The 19,676-nt window shown below is 42.5% G+C and overlaps 1 protein-coding gene across 2 annotated transcripts in view; it reads left to right on the top strand.

Moving 5' to 3' along the window:
- Positions 1–19,676, top strand: part of tns3.2 (tensin 3, tandem duplicate 2) — a 52,484-nt gene that overhangs the window by 7,545 nt on the left and 25,263 nt on the right. Inside the window, exons 6-14 of one of the 2 annotated variants that reach the window (XM_020655892.3) lie at positions 1,035–1,118; positions 1,358–1,470; positions 2,088–2,148; positions 2,238–2,313; positions 3,374–3,503; positions 3,753–3,818; positions 5,169–5,264; positions 11,395–12,282; positions 19,256–19,392. In XM_020655892.3, the coding sequence (XP_020511548.2) occupies positions 1,035–1,118; positions 1,358–1,470; positions 2,088–2,148; positions 2,238–2,313; positions 3,374–3,503; positions 3,753–3,818; positions 5,169–5,264; positions 11,395–12,282; positions 19,256–19,392 (1,651 nt within the window). Of the gene's footprint in view, positions 1–1,034; positions 1,119–1,357; positions 1,471–2,087; positions 2,149–2,237; positions 2,314–3,373; positions 3,552–3,752; positions 3,819–5,168; positions 5,265–11,394; positions 12,283–19,255; positions 19,393–19,676 lie in introns of both variants that reach the window. The other variant, XM_065955700.1, reaches the window with a different exon arrangement.

Here is a 19,676-nt window from a genome sequence, read left to right as displayed (position 1 = left end):
ACTGGAAATCACTGGAAGAGTCAGATAAATCAGATTTCTTCACTCTCGGTGAGCACGTGTGTGTTGTTCTGGCTGAACAGAACAACGGACTAATGGTTGAAAAATATCTGACTGTGACCATTGTCCCTCAGTTTGTTTGAGCGAGTGCAGGTATGCAAAGGTTTGTGAATGTCAAGGTCTTAAAGGAGCAGATCACACAAGGCCAAAGTTGTTGTTGTTGTTGTTGTTTTGGACTAGCCTTTCTCTTAGATCGCTGCTGTCATCCCAAACACTGATAGTAAATGTTATTTTGATAGCTATGCATTTAGAAATGACTCTACAGATGTCAAAACTATCTGCATATTTTTATGGAAACCATCAGTATATTTTTTAGGAAACAAATAACCTAAGTATTCTTAACTAATTCAGCAGAACACACTGTCAACTGTTTGACTATTTATGTAAAAGAAATATTGATTGAGCTTTGATCCACATTTCTCTGTCCTGAAATGCAAAAATATCTTGTTCACTGTTTGTACCTTTTATGTATTAAAAAGTTTATGCACCAATATGGATACTTAACTTCAGATAGGGCCCATAGGGCAGTGAGGGGATGGTAGAAAGGCTGATATAGTCCATATGGGGTTGACAAAAAAACTTGGGACTTATATGTAGGGTAAGGACGCTTATTGCATTCACATGAGATAATAAAAATCTCTGTTTTTCTTGGAATTACTAAACACTCAATTTCGGATAATCTCTTGTTTTTGAAAAAATCAAAAATGCAGGCCAACTTCTGCACGCTGTCTAAATTGCACAAATCCTCAAATTCATTGCCAAAGCTTTTGTACAATTTAGTGCTCTCTCTCTGAATATTTTATTTATTTCAGTACCTTTTCATGTTATCGATCATTCCAATAATGGAGATTGTTTTATCTTTAAAGAACGTGTTATCAAAGTATCAACATCATGACATCCTCACTTTAATAATCTGTCAGGGACACGCTGTCATTTAATGTGAAATGAATCCTGATGAATGTTTTTCTGTCTCTCAGTGCAGACCTTTCTCTCGACTGCTTTGCCATGAGGAGGTTCTACGACGACAAACTGTCCGCTCTGATGACCCCCTCCCAAAAAAGGTGAGAAGAACAGGGCAGATTAGACGGGATCAGCCATGGTCAAAAGTCAAACCTGGTTCAGTTTTTTAGCCTCTGACCTTTGATGTAGAGTCTCTCTGAGACCCTGCAGGGTCACTAATCCCCTGATGTAGTTAACATGACGAGGTAGAAACAAGAAGGCAGATGCAGTGAAACCGCTTTCATCCAGTGAGTAAAGTGGTTACTTGTATTGATCTGCAGCATTTCTGTTTGGTCTGCAGGTATGTGTGGATGCTGGGGTCGATCTTAAGGCGAGGGCTGAGGATGTCTCCTTCTCCGACGTTCCTCCTCTGTGTTGTTCTTCACAGTGTTCCCAGATTAAGTCCAGATGGAGGTGAGGAGCTGTAGCTGGAATCTCTTCGTAAAGAGGACATATTATCCCCCTTTTCCACCTTTTCAAACAGTTCCCTGTGGTCTAAATGAAACATCTGTGCTGTGCTTTGGTCAAACTATAACATGAATCAAGCACCAGAGGAAGTTTGTGACCCTGTATAAACCAGCTCTCTCAGAACGCCCCGTCTTGGTGTGTGTGTCTCTTTAAATGAGCTCGCCCTCACCCCACCCCTCTCTTCCGCGGGTTGTGCAGACGAGTTCAGCTTTGAGCTTCCATGACAACTTGTTAGCATGCCCACTGGGAAAAACATGGCTGCCAGAGACAACACAGTATATATATTTTTTTTTTTTACCAGAATCCCACTGTGATGTCACAAGGAGAGCAAATTAGATATGGAGCACTTTTCTCTGTGTTGTAAGACTTATGCAGACCACAAACAAAGGACTGGATGGGTTTATTTCACATTTTGTTGGTCGGTAGACACTCAGGTTACCCAAATATATGTTCAAAAACACTGTACAAGTGGATTTTTCATAATATGTCCCCTTTAAAGGAAAATAATGACATATTTAAACTTAAACGCTCCCCTTTAAAAAGACACTTCTTCCTTTCTCCAGGTTGTTGTCTCTTCCTGAGAGTCTACCAGAGTCTACAAGCTATTTGCACGTCAGCAGTGTAGTAAGACATCATTTATTCAATCACATTATAATGTCAAACATGGTGGGATGTTTCAATAAAAAAGACAATGTTTTATTCATCCACCTCAGCCATGTTAATGCTGCTCAGACAGACCAGCTCTACTTTGTGCTGCAGCCAGCTCAGCTCCTCAATGGGGACGTCATGGTGAGTAAGATTTCAGCTTAACATTGTGAGAGAAATGCTACCAAATTATACCTAAACTTTTTGTTCTACTGTTATATGGGAAATATATGAATATAATGAATGAGAAAACACGCTCAACTTCCTTTCAACATAAAACAACAAGGTGCTGAATCCCGAGAAATGTCCAAACAGGAAAAACGATAAGGATAGCACTCCGAAATTGTATTTTAATTGCCACACAAACGTCTTGAGCAGACACTCTTCTTCAGAGTGTAACAGACACGGGATGGACTAGTACCTATATTGGACAAGTATAAATTAATCCCACCTCTGTGGGGTTTTTTGGGGGCTTTTTGTGCCTTTACTGGAGAGTTAGGACAGTGGATAAAGTCAGAAATCAGGGAGAGAGAGAGATTGGAATGACATGCGGGAAAGGAGCCACAGGCTGGATTTGAACCTGGGCTGCCCACTTGGAGGACAATGGCCTCCATACATGGGGCGTGTGCACTAACCACTGTGCCACTGCGCCACCAGTGCCCCACCCTGTGTGTTTTTTAGAAAATTGCCCGTTACACACTGAAGAAGAACGTCTGCTCGAAATATATGAATAAAAAAATCGGTACTAAAAATACTGAATTAAAAAATCAAATGTGAGATCTTCTTGCAGTCTGGTTTTCTTGCAGATTATTTGCTTTTCTTACTAATTTAAATGGTAAATGGACTTGAGCTTGTTTATTTATTTTCTAGTCTTCTGACTACTCAAAGTGCTTTTATGTCACACCTACACATTCACACACTGATGGTAGAGACTGCTGTCCATCAGAAGTTACTAATCCCATTCATACACATTCACTCAGTGCAGACAAAGCAATTCAGGGTGAAGTGTCTTGCCCAAGGACACATCGGACATGTTGCTGCAGGAGCTGGGGCTTGTACCCTTGACCTTCTGCTTGAGAGATGATGACTCTACCACTGAGCCACAGCCTTTGCATCAGAGGCTCATTAATCTCTATCAGTCTGATTCACTCTGATGGATTTCAGCCGCTCAGTCAGGACATGTGCTCTTTTGTTTAAATTTCAGGTGGTGTGTTATGATAAGCAACGCCACTCCTCCAGCCGCCAGGTCGTCTTTCGCCTCCAGTTCCATACGGGCCTCGTACACGGACACACCCTCACTTTCTCCAAGGCGGAGCTGGACGTAGCCAGTGGAGGTATTATCACCCAGCAGCCTCTTCTATCACGGACTACACTGCTGCACTGTAAATCTTAATCTGTTACTGATAAATCATTCAGCCTCTCTGCTCTCCTATGTAAATATCACACGCCTCAACTGACCTTGGACCTCTTATCGGCCGCGCTGCTGCGGCGCAGGTGTGAAGTACAAACGGAAACACGTTCAGTGAGCCCAGATAAACCCTCCAGCTGTCTGATTTTCCTTTTTCTGTGTGTTAATATTCCAGATCCTCGGTTCCCAGAAGACGGCAAAGTGGAGCTGTTCGTCTCTGACAGCCCAGAAAAGATCACAGGTAGACTCATCCAAGAAAGATGGTTTTGAAAAGATGGATGATGTAACAGGCGATAAATATGCAGGTGAAAATATGTCTCAGATGTTTTTTCAGAGGTTTGGCCAAGCTTTGATCCTGGAGCACTTCAGAACAAAAAACAATTCTACTTTTTAGAATATCAATACCATTTTAACGATATGACCTCTGCTATTTTAAAGTTCCTGTAAGGTCATAAAAAATATGTATTTTAAGTTTGTTATACAACAGAGGAATGTGTTATTAACCACCTGGACAAATTGTAATAATGAACAATTAACTATTAATATAAAAGTTATGAAATGAAGCTTTAAAATCATGAAAAATGAAGCTCTGGTCCTGTCCGTTGAATGGACAATGGAGTTCTTCATCTGACTGCTCTATTGAACCTATCCAGCCCTTTGATTGATATTACTGAATGTTCAGATCTTCGGTCATATCTTATGAAACCTCATCTTTGACCATTTGACCTGCCACTTATCAGATGAAAACATCAGACCAAGATGCAAATCTATGAGCTGGCAAGGACCACATCTGTTTGTGTTTGTTGTGAAGACATCAACGTGTGCAGTGAATTACAAGAAGAAATAGTTAAAAAAAGAAATTAAAAGCAATGAGAAACAAGCTTTTTTTTTAACATCTTCCTCGCACACTGACACATTATTTTGTCTCCAGACAACACCAAGCTTCATTGTGTCTCCTAACTGAAGCAGAAGATATGGAGATGACTCAGTCTGAAGCATCACAAATACACTCACACGTACACACACACACATACACACACGTACACACACCCTCACACACTGTTCTGATGAATGAAAACATATTCACCAAGTTCATCAAACAGTCACCAGGTGGGGGCAGTATTGGGTGTAACGTCCATACCGGCCCTCTCTGCACGCACAATCACACTCCTCGCCTCTCAACAGGAAGCAATATGAGGGGTTATCACACACACACATCTGACAGGAATTCAGATGGCAGATACTGTACACACAGGGGAAAACACACAGGCGGGGAAACCAGAGCAAAGACACACACACACACACACACAGTCACATACAAAAAATTAAATCTTGTTATTTCATAGATTTAATTTGCAATCAGATCTGGAATCAGCTTGTGTTATTACGCGCATGTCCGGAGCTCAGTGTGTGTGTGTGTGTGTGTGCGTGTGTGTGTGTGTGTGTGTGTGTGTGTGTGTGTGTGTGTGTGTGTGTGTGTGTGTGTGTGTGTGTGTGTGTGTGTGTGTGTGTGTGTGTATGTGGTGTTGTTTAACTGACTCCTGACCAGCTCTCTGCCTCTCTGTCCTCTGTCCGTTGTTTCCGTGTGCAGGCAGAGAGCTGTGGCACAACGGACACTGCGTGACAGTGGACTATGACACCTTGGACCCACTGGTCAGACGAGATTCATACCAGGACGCGACGGGAGGTGAGCTGCATTTAAATGTTGGAAATGAAGAATTCTGACTTTTTGAAGTCCTTTCAGTTTCTTCTCCTGGTGTTTTGAAATCCTCTGGTGTCTCTGGATTACTTATGAGACTGGATCTAACAGGTTCACCAGAGATTTAAAGACAGGATACAAAACTAAATCAACTCATCTGCTGGGCTCTTAGTGTAAAGGCGATAATTATCCTGGCTGTGTCCATGACTTTTTAAATAACTGATCTGATACAAAGGCTGCTAATAATGTGAACGTTACATTACTTTTTTTGACTTGTAGCGCCTCCAAAACAACATTTCCCCCCCTTCATTCATTTTTGCACAAAATGTAATTCAGTGTGGACTTCATAAACATTAATAATAATAATAGTATTCATAATAAACTGTATCTATGGATAGCAGGGCTGCACTGAGGAGGTTCCTGGTTCGAATCCCTGTCTGACAGGAGCCTCTCTGTGTGGAGTTTGCATGTTCTCCCTGTGCATGTGTGTGTTCTCTCCGGGTACTCCGGCTTCCTCCCACAGTCCAAAGACATGGACATTGTTGACTCTAAAATTGCCCGTTGGTGTGAATGCGAGTGTGGCTGGTTGTCTGTCTCTATATGTCAGCCCTGTGATTGGCTGGCGACTAGTCCAGGGTGTAACCCTGCCTCTCGCCCAATAACTGAGATCGGCTCCATGCAGCCCCTTAAGACCCCGAATGTAAAAAAGCGATATTGATAATTGGTCGATGGATTTAGCACTTTTAGTAGTAGCACTTTTCAAAACAGGGTCACAAAGTGTTTTACAAATGAAACTAAAAGAGAAATGTGAGGAAGATTAATCGATAGAAAGGTTAAAAACAATTTGTTTTAATTCGAGATCAAGAGGCACAAAAAGAAAAGAAACATAAAAACACCAAGATCACCAAGTATAAACGGGAATAAAACAATGTAAAAACATAAAGACAATAAAAGACCATAAAAGATGAAGAAGAATAAACCCCCAAGAGATAAGAGATTCAAACAGTCAGAGGAAACAGATGTCTGTGTAGCTCTGAAACACTAACTAGCATAGTTACGCTAGATGGCTTGTTCTATCACCAGTTTTCTGTTCCACCACATTCTCCGCTTGTTTATGTACTAGGAAACCATGGCGACTGAAACAGAGCGTATTATGTTTGAGTTGGAGTGCATAAATATTGAGCAGCAGTTGATTATATTGGCTTGCAGAATATTGAAAATGGCGGTGATGCCAGAAATGTTGTAAATGCAGGAAATACAATGCTACCCAGCAGACCAATCAGAGGGCTTGTATTTGCGTCATTTTGATGCTAATACATTTTTCAGGAGGTGCACGTCAGGCTAAGTACGCTGCGGCGCAGAAGTACAAACCAGGGTTATATGGCATTATGGTCTACAATATATATATATATATATATATATATATATATATATATATATATATATATTAAAACAACAAGCAGAGAAGAGACAAATATTTGTCTCAGGAGTTGGTAGGGACCAAAATGGAGCCAAAAGGAAATTTGAGTGTGGGATTATCATTGGTCAAATAGATGGAAACATCATCCCAAATAAAGGTCATGTTGCTCTGTGTCCAGGAGATGTAACTTTAGAGGATGATACGGCGAAGTTGTGTCTTTTATTTTTTTAAAGCTCGTTGTGGATTTTTTTCTGCCCCCAAGTGGCCAAAAAAATGAATTAATCTCTTTCTTGCTTCTGTTAAGAAGTTGTATCCGTATGTGGGTTCAGATTTAATCTCCCAGAAACTCTGTTTGGACTCGAGCCTTGGCTGTGGTCAGTGCTGTGGGTAATTGTCTGGTCATCAGAGTGACAGCTTACAACTGTTGTGGCCATTTCTTCTCATTTCTGGGAATGGGTGTAACAACAACCATCCAGACCAAACCAAACCAGACCCGAGTATTTGGAGTTTCCATCTAGTGAGAAAAACAGAAAAACACAAACAGAGAAACATACATCCAGACGTCTGAAACAATCACACGTTCCAGCTGTTTTATGCCCTTGGTTGCTAAATCTGCTCTGCCCGCCGTGTAATTTAGACGGGCCGATCGCTGGGGCAGAAATGCAGAAAAGTGGCATGTTAACGCACACATACACATACACACAGCGCAAGCACACACATGGCCATTAGGCTTAACCGCCTGCACACACGCATGCACATGAGCATAATGAGGGTGCCAGCCAGTTAGCAACGTAGCCAGGAGCAAGAATGTTGTTTTCAACCACAGGTGGTTCTACTTTACCCTCCTCTACAGTCTGCCCCCTCTATCGCTCCATCTCTCCTCATTTTCTTCTCCTATCTTGTCTCCGTTTGTCTAGCTGGTGCGTGTTGCTTTCAGGTTCAAGTTGCAGGTTGCAATTTGTCCAACATGTCCCCATCCCCCTTCTGCACACAAGTCTCTCTAGAGCCCGCCCCCATGTTTACATTCCCCTCACCATATTTGGCAGACTCAAGGTCCTTGTGCTTCTTTTTCCTCTTTCTTTAAAGTGCATTCAGTGTGTTGCACAAACTCTTCCACCTGTATGTGTGTGTGTGGGTGTGTGTGTGTGTGTGTGTGTGTGTGTGTGTGTGAGTGTGTGTGTGTGTGTGTGTGTGTGTGTGTGTGTGTGTTTCCTCACATGCAGTTTAGTGAATGATCCACCCTTGAGCTTCCTTTAACTGCGGACTTAAAAATGCACAAGCGCACACACTCTCTCTTCTACCTGTGTGAGCGTGGTCACAGGATGCAGGGGGGGGGGGGAGGAAAGAGGGGAGGGAGGGATGGCTAGTTTTGTAGTGACGGTGGAGGCGGGGATTCAGAGTGCGGGGTCGGAGCAGGCGAGGAAGGAGTGACATGAGAGAGGGGAATGAGAGAGTAGGAGGAGGTGGTGGTGGTGGGGGGGATATGGGGGGGGGGGGCTGTTAGCACCTTAAAAGAAAGAATGTTCTCTGCTTGTCTTCCTGTGGCTGCCTCAGAGACAGAGGGGGACAACAGACGAGGAGGAAAACTCAACTAAACTTGAGTCTTTTTAGCCTTTTTCTTTCATTCTGCCCCCGTCCTGAGCTCCCTTTCCTTTTCAGCGTGTCATCTGTTTCTCTTTTCCTCTCTCTCTCTCTCTCTCTCTCTCTCTCTCTCTCTCTCTCTCTCTCTCTCTCTCTCTCTCTCTCTGTGTGCACCGACAGCTTCAGCACTTCCATCCTGTTTCTGGTCCGCAGCGGGAGCAGTGAAAGTAAGCTGCTTTTCTCTGTAGTCTGTGTCTTTTTTTTTTTTTACTCTTTTACAGAATTGTGAAAGTTTTTTACGCTGTGTGTTTATCAGTGTGTGAATGTGATACCACTCTGTGCATCTGTGTGTGTGAGACCCGGTGGACCAGCTGTGAGGGTTTACCATGCATGTCTGGTATTTGAGTTTTATTGCCTCTCTGGACTTAAGAGGCTGCTCTGGTATGCACTATATGTATTGTTGCGGTCACTGTGCACGGCTGCTTTATCTTATCTTAAAGCAGCATGCTTTATCAGAAGAGACCTCACTGTTTTTGTTATGACACCAAATAGTTGCTTCAGGTGTGATAATTGTTGGGTGAACAGCACGACTAAAATCTAACCAAACATTCTGCTTATGAGTCTAGTACTGAAAGAGATTTTGTTTACAGCCACATGTGACAAGAAAAGCAGAAAAGCATCAACATTATGGAGCTTGAAGAGGCTCATGCGTTGTGTTTCTGCTTAAGATGGACTAACTTAAATGACTCAGTATATAATTGAATTGTTTTGTTGGTAAAATATGAGAATATCAAAATGTGAACATGTTTTTCTTTCCAGAGCACGTCCCTCAGAGAAATTCAGTCGACTGTCAGATTTGAAAAACAAACAGAAAAATCTCCTAAAATTAACCAAGAAAGTGGTGAATTTACTTGAAAAAAAAACTCAAATGATTAATTATGATGAACTCCAACGCACTTTAGAAATAACACAGGATAAGATAAGATATGATACAGTACGATACAGTATGGTAGGGTAAGGGACGGTACTGTTGGGTATGATACAGGATGGTACTGTTGGGTTGGGTAAGGTACATAAAGATACAATACGATAGTATACTTCAACCTTATTTGAGCCATGGCACATTTTCTACATTACAGAAAATCCCGCAGCACACCACCAACCAAAAATGTTACAAAACAACACAGCAGGCTGTTAAAGGACAATTTAGGAAATTTTCACCTCCATTATTTAATTCCATGTTGACTTTATCTGCCACGTCAGTGCAAGCACAGACGCCCAACAAGGGATGAATTAAATTAATTCTTTGCAGCAGCGGACCAATTTAGTGAAATCAGATATTTTCAAATTTCAACATTTTGCTGTTGTGTTAGTCTTTTTTTAGTCATTGTGAATAAGGGCTTCACTCTCTGACTTTCAAATCTGAATAAATACAATAATAATAATGATAATAATCAACATAGCTGGTGAATTATTCTCTTATGATTTCACATAAAAATGTCTTATAATAAAATTTGTAAAAGTACAAGAGACGTGACAAATACTCGACGTGAATGTCTGAAAAAAGCACCAAGATCTTATTTCTTCTAGGACAAAACTCAAAGGTATTTAGTTGTTTTAAAAAGCTTACGAACTAATGATAATGAAGCAGAAAAAGAAAGAAAAGGATTGTTTGGCATTTTTAATGGAAACAGCACTCAAACTGTAACTGAAGTTAAGTTCCCGATCCCGAGGTATTAAAACCATTAGAGAAAATCCATGTCAGCGTTGATCAAGAAAAGAGGGAATATTTAGCTTTTTTGCAGCCATCATTTAAGTCCGTAGTTCTCAACTGGTGGGATGGGACCCAAAAGTGGGTCGCAGACCAGCTTTCTGTGGGTCGCGAAGGTTTACCTGTCAAAAAATAGTGTCAAAAAGTCTCTGAAGGTTTTTTTAAACATTTTTGTTTTGTTCAGTTCCCTTGTTCTGTCTCATGTTCTCCACCATCTGAGGTCCAAACTGCACTATTTTCTATTAGATAACTCTGATTGGTTGATAAATATCGGATAATTGGGTCCTGAGGCTCAACCAGTTGAGAACCACTGATTTAAGTTGCTCTCTGATTTAACGTTGTTTGGCTTATTCAGCTCTTATTGTGTTTCTTTGTTGCTGTTGAAGTGTCTGATGTAACTAGGACAGAGATAATATAAGTTTACAACAGGCGCGTCTTGTGATAGTATCTGAAGGAGATTTAGGAGTCCCCTCAGGTGGAATGTTTAAATTGAGGTATTGTATAGGAGTATTGCCACATGTGGTTGTGTAACGTGATGTTTTATGACCCATGACGAAAAGCGGATGTTTAGATGCATATAAGCAATTGTCTCTGTGTGTTCGACAGAGATCATTATTGGCTTCTTGATCCTCCTGGTCAGACGTGACCAGTGATGCTGTTTCTTGCTTAAATAAAATGATACTCTTTGAAAGCAAGTCAGTGTCAACGGCGAATTTCTTCATCATCAAACATATCGACAACAAGGAAATCCACATCACTGTAAACTCAGAAATCTGCTCTCTTGTTGCTGCAGACAGTTCATGTACAACAAGATTAATGCCCGTGTGTGAGTGTGTGTGGGTGTGTGTGGGTGTGCAATCAGACCATCTGACCTCAGGTATACTGGTTCTGTGACACATGTCCTTTTGCATGACACACACACACACACACACACACAAACACATACTGTACATAAGTTACACATGTATGCATCAGTCAGCTCACACAAAGGAGCTCTGTGTTATCTCCATGGAGTGTGTCTGCTGTGATGGCTGGTGTGTGTGTTTGTGTGTGTGTGTGTGTGTGTGTGTGTCATAATGATTCATGATATACAGTAGTGATGCAGGTAAGAAGTCATACTGTATCTACAAAGAAAATCTCTAATTAAAAAGGTCTAAAATCTGCTTATAGTTCATATTTGAAAGTTTAACGTTTATTTTTTTTCTCACTGAAACCTGAGAAAAAAGAAGTTCTGCTCTTTCAGTCTCCTTTGATTTTTATCACCAGGTCAGAGCAGTAAGCTTTGTGATTCAGGTTTTGCCTTTAAGGCTGCACATGTTTGATGACAGTGATTTTTGTCTCCACAGCTCCACTTCATGTTTCGGACCCTGGACATGGATGTTTATACTCCAAAGTGAGGAAGAAGAGCAGTGAGGAAGGACCGTCGTTCAGCCCGAGCTGCAGTGAGCGCGCTCCGTCCGCCAGCAGCGACTCGGGCCTGTCAGTCGCCTCGCAGGGCCGCACCGGGGCTCCACAGAGGAGAGGGGCTGCAGGGGAGAAGAGCACCCAGGCGGGGAAGCTATTCCCTGGGCTGGACTTTGAGATCGTTCAGCCTCTTCTGGAGGTCATGACAGAGCTGGCTGCGGCCGGGGCAGGAGGGGAGGGGCAGATGGCTGGAGATGAGTCTGGACTGGGACACACCCTAAACGGAGAGGCTTCATCCAGCGAGAGGGAGACGGATATTTTAGATGATGAGGATGAAGTGGACGGTGTGGCAGCTCCACCTTTAGAGATGCCGAGCTCCAGCAGCATGTGTTCTCTCTCCTCTGAGGTCCTACATGAAACTCACAGCGAGTACTCCACACACTCCTGGGTCCGCACGCAGCAGGTGGTCGACGTCAATGCTGACTCCTATCTTAAAGTCGACGGAGAGGAGAGGTCAAACGGTGTGAGGAAAGAGGGACCTCCACCTTTGGTAGCTCCTCACACTCCACCTCGCGGAATCAGCAGCAGGGCGGCGGCGCGTCTGTGTCCGGTGGACGAGGACACAGATGTTACTCACACGTCTTCTTCTCAAGAGGACGACTTGGCGTCTTTAACGATAGATGTTGACGAGTCCATAGAGCAGCTGAACCAGCTCATTTTGGATTTGGACCCGACCTTTGTTCCTGTTCCGACCCTCTGTTCCCCCCTGTCCCGCTCCGCCTCTCTACAAACCAACGGCCACAGCTACAAAGGAAATACTCACCTGTCAGGTAAGACCAAACAACATCATGTCTGTAGAATCAAAAAGAAGTCAAATAGTGGAAATTAAAAGGCACTTTGCAGTTTAAGCAAAGCTGCTAGTGTGGGGGGGAACGTTGTTTGGTTGGTCAGCACTTAAATATCTGAACAAGTCATTCATAAAGTTTTGAACAGACATTTATCTAACTCAAAGGATGAAGAACTTTTATTATTCTGCTGAATGTAGTATCCTGCAGTGGTTTGGAGCGTTGGTTGTGCATGTCCTCAGAAATTAGCAGAGTAGCTACGCTAGGAGCAGAGTAGAGTTGTATGTTGATAAGATTGGAAATGACAACATCTGGGAGACACCAGAGAGTCGCTACAACAATGGCGGAACGTTTCAAAGAAAAATACACGTTGAGTCCACAACTGCCCGCACTATGATGCGTCATTGCCGTTGAATTGCATCCTAAAGTGTGTGCTGAAATAGCTGGTGACAGATCATCCCTACTTCAGTGTTTTATGCTGTCTGATTTATGTGGTCTTTGAGCCCTTACAAGGGGCAGAACACTGCAGGGCTGCCAAGGGAGGGCTGCTCTCCAGTGCTGGGAGAAGAGAGCCTGTATGTAAGAGGTTTCACCGGCTTAAGTGGAAGCAGACTATTGAAATTCTTCGTTCCATATCGGGGAACTATCACATGATTTGGAGAACATGCCGTTCAGCGCCCTCTGCAGACTCATCCTGGGATTATTACACCAACATACCAACTCCAATTAATTCTAGCAGCTCACAGAGCCTATTCATAAATCTACCTGCACAGAGACATAAAAGGCTCCACAGTGAAATCATGACTGGAAGAAATGCCACTCTAAAGAAAATACAAGTGTACCAACACTCTGGTGTGAAGAAGCCTGGAGCTCGATCTCGTTTTATTGACGAGCTGCAGCTCAGCCTGCGCACACAGAGAAGCTTTCATAACCCACACTGCAGGAGTGAAGTGCTGCTTGATTGTGGAAATCTCCACCTGAGAGACGGAAACATCTGGGTTTTTTACAGAAGGTGTGTTTGTCCGCGTGCCCTGTGTTTGCTGAAGGGGTGGAAGCTTTTGGTTAAACAGGTAGAGGATTTTCCTGCCATGTAAGCAGTGTAAAACCAGAGCGTACACAATGATGTGTTTACCTTCCAATCGCTCTTATTTAGAATGGAAATATACCCAGCTGAAGGGAAGGGTTATACATAAATGAAGACAGAGCTCTCGTCGCTGTGAAACTCAACATGAAGTAATGCCATCGAAATTAAATCCACTGATGTAATTACACAACATTCAGCTTTGGAAGCAGTTTAATGGGATTTAATGAGTGACTTCCTTATCAGCCCAGATTCAGTCAGGGATTTTTACAGCTCTTAGAGGAGACATGTGGAGTAAGCCTTCCCCAAGAGCAGATTTACATCTTGAAACCACGTCTGATTAAACAACACAAAGTCTCAATCCTGCAGAAGAAAAGTCTTAAGTCTGTGAAAGAGGCAAATCTGTAGCTCATGTTTTAATTCCTCTGTCAGATGAATCTGATCCCCCTACACTTCAGACAGATTTCCATCAAGCTTCACTGAAGTTGGGCCGGCCGATCACAGGCGTTTAGTTAATTTGGGGCAGGTTTATATGTCATGGAGCTTTTTGTATACAAACCAGGACAGCTTCTGCTGAAGATGAAAGTTTTGAATCGGCTCTCACATCAGCAAACTGGATGGTCATTCACTGTACATAAAAATAGTAAGTGTAGGATACCAAACCATGTCACGTAAATTACCATTTATTATGACTATCTAACCTAATTTATTCTAGCCAACCATTACGTCACATATTTTCATAGTTTGTTGTTGTTGCAGTCTGTAAGCATATCACTCTGGATCTCTTGTTTTGACACATGCTAAAAATTCCTGAAAAAAAGTTTTCAGGGTGAGCTGCACGTACGAACGCAAACAGACGGATTCATCACTCAGACTTTATCCAGAGTTTCTCCTGCCAGCGTTCTAGTATTTTTTTTCACAGAAAGTCAGAGTGAGCTGGTGTGCGATCGCAGCAAGCAGGATATAATCAGGAGAATTCACCTGGAGCAAGTGGGAGGGGGTGGTGACGTTTATTCCCTGCATATTAGGAGTCTGTCAAACTACACATGGCATTGATATAAAGGCAAATACCCTCACTGAAGCGTTGTATAGCAGACTATTGTTATTCATCCCCCATTTTTGCGTCGTTCTTTTTACGCCTCGTCTTACCTCAGAAGACCCCCACCTTCAAGTGACATGGTTAGTCTCCCACTGTGAGGAGCATGTGTGAACAATCAGATCAGGAGGATTTCAGAAGCAGTCCTCCAGAAATCACCTAGATATTTTCAGGAGTGCATATGGGAAAACTTCTTAAGTAACACTTGTTGGTCTTCAGGTCTTGTCGTCTAAGAGCGTCTCTGAGATGTTCCAGGCTGATGATGACAAACTTCAGAGTTTTGAAAGAGATATTGAATGAGTCTAAATTCTGCTTTAAGGCTTCATGAATCTTAGACACGAGAGCTATCTGTGCCCTGCTGCAGGTTACACGCGGGAAAGCAATGCATGTGCGGGGGGAAAAGTTGTATAGATCCTGTTTCAAGAATATTCAATTGAACTTTATTTATATAGCACCATTCACACATTAGATCATGCAGCCCAAAGTTCTGCACAGGCATTAGTCACAAAAGATGGGAAATAAAATCAGAATTGAATGCAATATGTTAAAGGATAGAAGACTAAAACAAGAAAGAAAACTTTAAATAAATAACATTTTGAAAATTCAAGTTTAATTGTGCAACTTCAGTGTCCTGTTTCTGATGATGCTGGACGGGAAAATGTCTCGATTTGATCCAAAATGTTGAAGTGTAGTGATTACTTGTTTGCTATATCTCAGTATATTTGGTATCTGCATTAACAGCAACACTTGCATGGAATGAAATCAACCTGATGACCTGGTTAAAGCAGACCTGCACACATGCACATCACATATAACCCAGACTTCTAGATCACAAAACCAGAATAATATAATATCTTGACTGATGTCAAAGTTCAGTTGTGATAAAGGTTGAAGTCTCTCAGAAGTCCCGCCCACATTTGATAGTTTAATGTTACACAAGAATTGATCTTCTTAAGACGGCTGCGCCCTCTTTAATCGCCCTCGACGCGCCTGGTTATGTAACTCCGGCATCCTGTGGTGTGTTTAAGACACTCATGCAGGATACAATATAACTCTAAAGGGATTCATTTATTATTATTATTTTGAATGATGCAACAGAAGTCTTCAGCTGAAGTATCAGTAGCTGCAACATTTGATGTCACTGTGCATGAACTTCATAACGAATCTGATCTCGGGCAGTGGCGATTCTAGTCTACTGAGGCCCCATGCAAGAAATAATTGTGGGCTCTACAACTTATCACCCGTATTTATCACCATCAAGTCTGCCATCGTCCCAAATTTTACTCTGTTTCTGATTTCTCTCCGATAGACGAAGGATTTCTCTTTATTTCTCTTGACTTTCAATGACAAACTTTGGTTTTCTCAGCAATAAGGCCCGCAACGCTGAGCAACAAGGGTGAGTGCTGTCTGTCAAATGGGGCCCCTTGTCTGCAAATACGATTTAGACTACTCATTTCAAGACCATCAAGTCAATTTTTACTTGCTGCATTGTCACATTTAGCTCATTACAATCAATTCAGGCCTTATTTTTTTTTTTGCTTTTTATACCTTTAAAATAAGATGTTTATCTGCAATATTCAGGTGACTGTGGTTTATAACAAGTGTAATGAGACATTATGACTAGAAATATGACAAACACACCTGTGAGAAGGAGAGGGCGGTGTTTGGCTGTGCAATATGTTTTTGGGAATCACAAAATTGAGGATTGATACCTGAACAATCACTTTCTCTTCAAACACTTTGACTAGTTAGGTGTTTTTCTGACCCGGGTGTCTCCATGCTGCCTCTCCTTCCTCTTCTGATGACAGATTTACTCCCTCTCTTGTACACTGGGACTCACCCAGAAGAGAGAGGCACATTTCTGCTGCAACCTCTGTCTCTGATTCATTCTCCGGCGGGTCATAGGTGTGACAGTGATGTCATCGCTCCCCGGCTCTGTGCACACGGAGCAGCTGTTCCTTCAAAGCGAGCGTCGGAGCGGCCTGATGGTTCACATGGGAGCTCCTGACAGTCAAAAGCTGACGAGACCATGACAGCCCTGAAACTTGTCTTTCAGGCTCTCTGCTGTGATTTTTGTTGACCTTGCTGCCCTGTGCCACACACTGTTACATTACTGGGACATTAAACCTTTGACCTTTCTTTCTAACGCCGTCAGGTCACCGAGGGGTCCCGTGTTCCTTCTCCTGATCGAGGAATTTGAGCACAGGAAATGGAGCGTGTGTGTTTTTATGTTTGCATGTGGGTCGGCGAGTTTGTCAGGTGGGCTGACATTACCTTAGGGTATATTTGCAGCACTAACACTAATATTTCACTGCGTAGTTACTCCGGCAGTGTGAGTGCGTCTGCTCCTAACGTGTGTTTTTAAAGGCGATGTTTTGAGGCAGGACGTTGTAAGCGATCAGGAATGCTTTTGAAGTCGGACACAACACTTTGCTCTGCACTGTGTTTGGATCATGTCCTCCTTCTGTCTCTCGTAGTCTTTGAGGTGCAGTGTTGAAAAGAGAATAGCTCCCCTCACAGATACAGTAGGTATCAAGTGATACTCGACACTGTGAAAAAAGAAAAGTGAGTGGAAGCCCCCCCCCCCCCTTAGCAGGCCCTGTGGTGCGGTGGAGTAGCTGGATTAGTTTCAGTCAGTATGGCTCGGCCTTTGCTGTGACTTTTTGAGATGATGGATGCTTCCAGTGAAAGCGGAGCTCACAATGTTCCACAGTAATGTTTAGGGTGGGTACGCACAATTGAGTGTGGTCCCTTATAAGGTGAATCTCTATCCCATCACACTCTGGTCTCTGTACTATGATGATGATTAGAGTAAAAGCTGCAAATAATTGGAATAAGACATTAAACATATGGTTCTGTATGACCGGTGGACAAAACTTTTCTCCAAGCGGCAACATTCAGTGTTGAAAATAAAACCAGAACTTAAAGGCACGGTTGGTAATTTTTCAAAACTAGCGTGATTTTGAAAGTAGCATTCCCTCAGTGCTCCTTATGCACCCACCCCCTCCCCTCTGTGCTCCCTCAAAGGCCACACCCCCTCACTTACATGCACGAGCGCCGTTGGTCCAGAAGCGGACCTCAGCTTCAACAAACATCTTGAAAAGTCTATCTGGAAAAAGTGACCAACCCTGCCTTTAAGTGAAAAACGGGCTGTTGGTGATGTGTTTTCATTGGTTGACAAATACTTCAAAAACACTCGAGCAGCGATGTTTACGAGTTCTGTGGATCAGTCGGTCACCTCTTAACAGGAAGGTCGAGGGTTCAATCGCCAGCTCCTTGCACCCACATTTCGATGTGTCCTTAGGCAAGACACTTAACCCAAAGTTGCTCCTGCTGCTTCGTTGGCGGTGTATGAATGGATTAGCTACCTCTGATGGAAACTTTACCCAGCAGCCTCTACTATCAGGGTGTGAATGTGTAGGTGTGACCTGTGGTGTAAAAGCACTTTGAGTAGTCAGAAGACTAGAAAGGCGCTATACAAGCGCCATTTACAATAGTTTTGTAAACCCCCTTTTGCAGCTTGAAAATGCTTCCTTCACATATTTCAGAACAGTCTGTTCTATGACTGATAAAGTTTCGTTTCAAGTGAAGATAACGTGAATCACTGCCTTCACCGACAGCCAAGATAAATATTCAGAGCTTTACGTGCTTCAACTGGAAGTTCACATGAAGTGATGGAGGTAGTTAAACGATTAAAGAGGGGATTTATCCCCGACACCTCCACGCTGATGGATGTGTTCACATGTTTTAGAGAGCTGTTTTTTGTAAAAGAGATCATGAACCCAACACTTGACAGAAACAGAGCACAAGTGTAAGTTACGACATTAGTTCTTACATGGTTGCCCTTGGTAACAAGCAAAGACCTGCAAGAGCAACTAACTATTTGTACTTGGAACGGCTTCAATGTGTCGAAGGTTTTATTGAAGTGATTAAGCAACATTATAACAGACAAACGTGTAAATCAGTCTTTGGAAAGCATGTGAGTGTGGCAGCTATGACACAGAAAAATCAGCTAGCAGCAGAAGAAGACATCCCGTTTCTCAAAGCAGAAAAAAAACCCACATAAAAAGCAAATATTTTGGATCTTTGTGTTCCAATAACTTCATCGTTTCAGTGCTTTTAGTTCATCTGGAGGTTTAGTTTCAAACTGTGTAGAACCAGGCAGATCCTTTATCGCTAAAGCCCTGTGTCCACCTAGCGTTTTCTTTTTTCAAAAAAAGAAACCGAGAGAAACCACAGCGCCCAGCGTATTATCTTCCAACACTCTGCCATCTTATTGGGGACGCTCCCAGCACTCAAGTTGGAAATCTTTAAACTTTTCAAAAAGGTGCTGTTGAAGTCACCTGAAGTAAATTGCTAGAACAGAAATACTCTGGCAATCAATTTTTTTAAATCAGCTGGATAAACAAAAAACGAAGTAAGCAAGCGAGTATCAAAAGACAAAGACTGATTGTGGTGACAGATGTTTTCTGTTCTTCATGATGTGTACCATCTGCTCCTGTAACGTCTAGCTCACTCACAGAATGTCTGTTTGATTAGAGGAGCTTCACGCTGCAAATGAAGGACACCTTTGTTACACACAAACAGAACAAGCATGAAGCACTGTCATCGCCTTTTATTGCTGCAGCTAGCATCTGGTCATAATAATGAGTCAGAACCATATCGTGTTTTTGTCAAGAATAGACATAACAGGTTGTGATATTTGATTTGATTCTGTCTGACTGTCTCTTTTCTGCCTCCCACTCCCTCACCCTCCTGTTATCTCTCTCTCTCCTGATTAGACTGGAGGCAGAAGAAGCAGGTCAGTGATCTGGTCGACTACGGTGGATTAAATAGTCCAGAATGGAAAGGAGGAGGAGGAGGTGGTCAGAGCTTCAGAGGATCCCCGGTCTACAGTTCTACCTCCTCACCTTCTCAGGTACACTCTGCTTTACCTTATCTGATGAAGAATGTCTAAATCCTGGAATGGCAGACAGACAGGCAAAAAATCCAGAAAAGATCCAGATACCAAAAACAAACAAAAGGAATGAACCTACTGCAAAAACATCATACATTGAACTGTCAAGTGATGCCGATGAAGATATCTAGGTTTTCATGATGTTTAGAACTCTCAAGAACTGCTGTCGACGTTGTTGATGATGATATAAATTTAAGATTAGATGTTTATTGCCATTTGCACAGGTACAGGACAGTACAGGTACA

Source organism: Labrus bergylta, chromosome 6 (genome assembly GCF_963930695.1).
Source record: "Labrus bergylta chromosome 6, fLabBer1.1, whole genome shotgun sequence".
NCBI classification, from domain to species: domain Eukaryota; kingdom Metazoa; phylum Chordata; class Actinopteri; order Labriformes; family Labridae; genus Labrus; species Labrus bergylta.
Note: the sequence above shows the minus strand (reverse complement) of the source record. Positions and strands in the feature narration are given on the sequence as shown.